Genomic DNA, 4,919 nt, shown 5'->3' with positions numbered 1-4,919 from the left:
GAGAAATATTTAATTTACCCATAACAAAACAGAAAGTGTAAAACACGAAAATAACAATAAGAAGAAAGTTAAAAACAACACAAAAACTAATGTTGGTATTAAAAGATAGATAGAAACAAAAAATATATGAAAAGAACACTTGATAAATACACAGGGATGATTGTATCAAGATATTTTGAAAGTATTAATGACTTTATTAACTTTGAAATGACATGCAAAAAGTATGAAGGGAATATGGAAAGATTTCATTTCAATCCAATTCAAATTAACACTACAACAAGAAAATACTTTCCTAACATTGAAACAATTCATTTAAGAAGAGAAAATGAAGAAAAAAATAGAAGGAGGGAAAATCAATAAGAAAGTTATATGGTATAAACAGACATATAGCGATGCAATTGAAGAAATAAAGAAAGGAAATGAATGTAAGAATATTTGTTATACAAAAGAAGATAGAAAGAAATATGGAAATAATGTTCCTGAGAATGCTAATAGATTAGAAAATGAATGTTATAGTCATTGTATTGATTTAGAAACAATAATAATTCCATCAAATATAAAATCAATTGGATATAAATGTTTTTGTGGGTGTACTTCATTAAAATCAATTAATATTCCACAAAATGTAACATTAATTGGTGATAAATGTTTTTCACATTGTATTTCTCTTACATCAATTTCCATTCCACAACATACTAAAATGATAGATTGGATGTGTTTTTATGGATGTGATAAATTAACACAAATAACATTCACATCATCTGTTTAATTATAAACATTTATATTTATTAAATCTATTTCATCTCATTCAATATTGACCTTTCTAATTTCCAATTTGATTTTACTATCATAGTATAAAGAATGATAACTTAAATTTCAATAGATTGTGATTTTTTTATTTTGTTGTATTTATTTGAGATTGTTTCATTCTCTTTCTTGATTTTCTTATTTATGAATTTCTTCTTTATCTTTATATTTATTTCTATAATTTCATCATTATTTCATTCAATATTTCTATATTTTTATTTATTATATTTTCTCATTATTTCCATTTGTTTAATAATTCACTCTTTCTTTAGTTTTTAATTGTTTCTTTATTATGTATTATATTTGTTATTATTCTTTTTATTCTATTTTCTCTTGAATATTTCTATTCATTTCTATTTAAGTAATAAATACCATACTTCTCCTTTTATTATTTTAGTTTGTCATATCTTTTCTTTTCTTATTTTATCTATCTTCTTCATAAATATTTCTTTGTTTTATGAATTATTTCTTTTTTTCAATATATTGAATTTTTCTTTATGTTATATTCTTCTTTGATTTTATCATTTCCTTCCATTTTTCATTTGCATTAAATATTAATTTCATTTGATTTTGTTCTTTTTGTTATTCATCATTGATACATTTATTTTGTATTTTATTTGAGTTGTATTTATTCATCTCTTCTTTCTTTTTCTCTTTTTATACATTCTTATTTTATTTGTTATTCTTTTTGTTATTTTATCATTACAAAAACTCCTCTATTCTTATTATTGTTTTCTTATTTCATACAATTTGTTTATATTCATTTTGTATATTCTTCTTCATTTGATTTTTAATTTCTTGTCATTTGGATAAATCTCTATAAACTCTTTCACCATTTAAATTTTCTTTATCAATAAAACATGTTCTTTCATTGTAATTTAATATTCTATCTGGTGACACTCATCATCAAATCAATCAAAGTGTATTTAACACATCTGAACAACTTGACAGTTGTATTGTGTTATAGTCTTTTCTAATTTTCTTTAAATCATCATGTTTATCACAATGAACAGACAAAAGATAATATTTTCGTTTTTATCATCATGAATGAAAAGACTTTTAACATCTGAAACCTCTTTCATATCAAATACAATTTCATGTTCAGTAGTTTTGTATTGAATTTTGTGATTATCTAAACATACACTTCTGATTTATTCATTTTTGTAGTTAAAATGTTAGATTTTGTAATGAGTTTGTGTATTAATAACATCTAATACTTTCTTAAACAATACAAATTAATTCTATCATTATGAAATAAAGCTTATCCATGTTGGTATAATATTGTTTTTAACTATGAAACACAGACATTGTTTATTATCAATTATTACAGAATATATTCAATGAAATAAATTAACCACAATTGAATTTAGTTTAAAATGAATGAATTGATTAACGTCTCATTGTTTATTTTATTTCATAAAACACAAACAAATCATAGTTTCATTGTTATTGAATTAATGTCAATGAATCTTATAAATAAAATCAAATAATACATAAATAAGAAAATGAAATGGAAATAATAAACAGAAATGATGAAATAAACATTAAACAATAATGTTATGAAATGAACTTATTCTTTTTATTTAAATTCTTGAAATTCCTTTTTCTCTTCTTTCTAAAAAATGAATTGAATATTTTACTATTTTCTATAATATCCTTTCTATTATTTTATTATCCACAAATTATTCACAATTTTAATTATTAGATTGATTTGATGTTTCATTTTGTGAATATTTCATTTATTCTCATTCTATCATTGTGGTGTTTATAACATTTAATTCATCTATTCTTGTGATGGTTGACTCTTCAAAATGAAAAGACAGTGCATTAAAAGAAACATTGACTTGAATTAGAAGAGAATGGGTAGAATGAGAAATGAGATGTTTAAGTTGTTTACAAAGGTTGAAAGAGTAAAAACAGTTGACTAAGAATATCAGATGATTAGAGAAAAATCCATTGAATCAGAAAAGAAGTTATTCTCAACATTACAAACAATTATCAAACTCAAAAACACACTTCATGAAGCTGCTTTACTTCAAGTTGAAATTTCATACTCATTATGTGAAATGACACTAAACAACCTCAAAGCAACACAACTGACTAACTCCATTTTGAATGCATCACAAGATATTCTGAATCAACAAAACTATTTCAATTCACTCATCAAAGATAATGTAGAAATCACTCTCCATTCATTTCTTAATCAATTCAGAATATTAAGTAGAAGAGACTGTGAGTTGGAAGAAAGAAGAAAAAAAAATGGATAAAATAAAACAACAAGTAATGAAGAAAAAGAAAAAGAAATTAGCATGTTCTTCTTTAATTTCCATCAACAAGAAATATCAACAAAGTAAAGAAGAATATTTAGAAATGAGAAATGAATTAAAGAATGATAGAAATATTCTCCTTAAAACAATTTCAGAGATAGCAGAAAGTATTGGTCAAGTATTTATTAGAGAAGGATGGGGTTGTCTCACAATGAACAGTAAAATTTGGGAGAGAGTAAGTCAATATCATTGGAAAGATGAAGAAAAGAACATTTTAGAACTGACTAATGTCATCACTAATTCAGTCAAAACACACTCTGTTCAAAACACCACCAGAAAACCAACGAATGTATTTCATGGAAGAGTTGTTTATAGTTACAACCCACAAAATGAATCTGAATTGAAATTAGAAAAAGGAGAATGGATCACAGTTATTTCTACTGATGGAGAATGGTGGGAAGGAGAAAGTAAAGGGAAAATAGGAATATTTCCATCTCATTATGTTGAACGAGATGTTAAAATCAACTAAGAAATTGTTTGTGCAATAGTTTATTCAAAATCAAATGACTAATTATTTATACAATGAAATGATGTGTTTTTAACATGACTATGATAGAACAAATATGAATAAATGAGTATAGATATGATGTTCATATGAAAATACACAATACACAATGTTAGAATGATTATTTCATAACTAAAATAATAACACAAAAACACTATATAAATCAATTAATGATGATAATAACATCAGAAAGATAAGAATAATATGTTATGTTTATAACAAAGATAAAACAAATTAATAAAAGAGAAGAATAAGAATAAGTTATGAGAATTTAAATGAAATAATTTGAAGATAAGAAGAAAAAGAAAATAAACAAGGAAAAAAACCTAATGACAATGAATGTAAAACAAACAAAAACCAAATGAATTAAATAACATAATGAAATAGTACAAATAGTTTTGAAGAATAGAAATGGTGATGTTTTCAGATTTTTAAGAAAAGAATCATAATACTTCACCGTCAAATAATGAATAAAATAAAATTATTTATATTTCAATATTGTAATATTATAATATTGTAATAATGTAACATTCAATGTCATAGTTACATTGATAGTTTATTTATTTTATTTGTTGATTGAAAACTCATTGATTTTTCTAATTATAAAACATTCAAAAATTAAACAAGATGAATAATTATATAAAACTCTATTTGTTTATCTCTTTGCATAAAACATAAAACTATCTTATTCTTTCAATGGAATACTGATTCAATGGACTAAAACACATTTTATCTCCTTTCCTATTTATATTCATTCTTATTTTTCACAACATCACTAATAATAGTATTTGATGTAAAGAAACGTATTCTTTTCAATGGAATTGACTTTGGGTTTTCTACGTATGGAAAATACTTAGAAACATCACAATATGAATTATGTTCCTTCATATAAATAACGTTGATATCTTTAGAGAATGGATAACAACAAAAAACAAATAATAGAAAAAAGAAGAGAAAGATGAAGAAAGAATAAAAAGAAAGTATAATAAAGAATATAAAAAGAAATAAGACAATAAAATAATAAAATATGAAAAGAAGAAATAAAAAGTGTATTTTTATTGTAAAAATTAGAAATATTCAATAACAAGTGTCTAATTTAATGATGTAAAATGATTAACAATATTTTATTAATGAAAAATATTTTACTCTTTTTTATGTTTATTATTTATATGTATAATTTAAACATGATGTTTATTATATATTCAATCATATGTGTTATGTTATTATAACATATAATAAGTGATCAAATATAAATGAAAATGATATGAATATATAACATA

At 22.5% G+C, this 4,919-nt stretch overlaps 1 protein-coding gene and 1 pseudogene across 1 annotated transcript; both read left to right on the top strand.

Moving 5' to 3' along the window:
- Positions 1-325: 325 nt before the first annotated feature.
- Positions 326-769, top strand: EHI_153950 (uncharacterized protein; the record flags this gene model as incomplete). Its single annotated transcript, XM_643909.1, has 1 exon — positions 326-769. The coding sequence occupies one exon, from the start codon at positions 326-328 to the stop codon at positions 767-769; it is 444 nt and encodes a 147-aa protein (XP_649001.1).
- Positions 770-2,744: 1,975 nt separating this feature from the next.
- EHI_153940 lies at positions 2,745-3,603 on the top strand (annotated as a pseudogene).
- The last annotated feature ends 1,316 nt before the right edge of the window (positions 3,604-4,919 follow it).

This window comes from Entamoeba histolytica, genomic scaffold, assembly GCF_000208925.1.
Source record: "Entamoeba histolytica HM-1:IMSS scf_1104750518585 genomic scaffold, whole genome shotgun sequence".
Classification (NCBI taxonomy): domain Eukaryota; phylum Evosea; order Mastigamoebida; family Endamoebidae; genus Entamoeba; species Entamoeba histolytica.
This window is presented reverse-complemented; position numbering and strand designations above follow the sequence as displayed.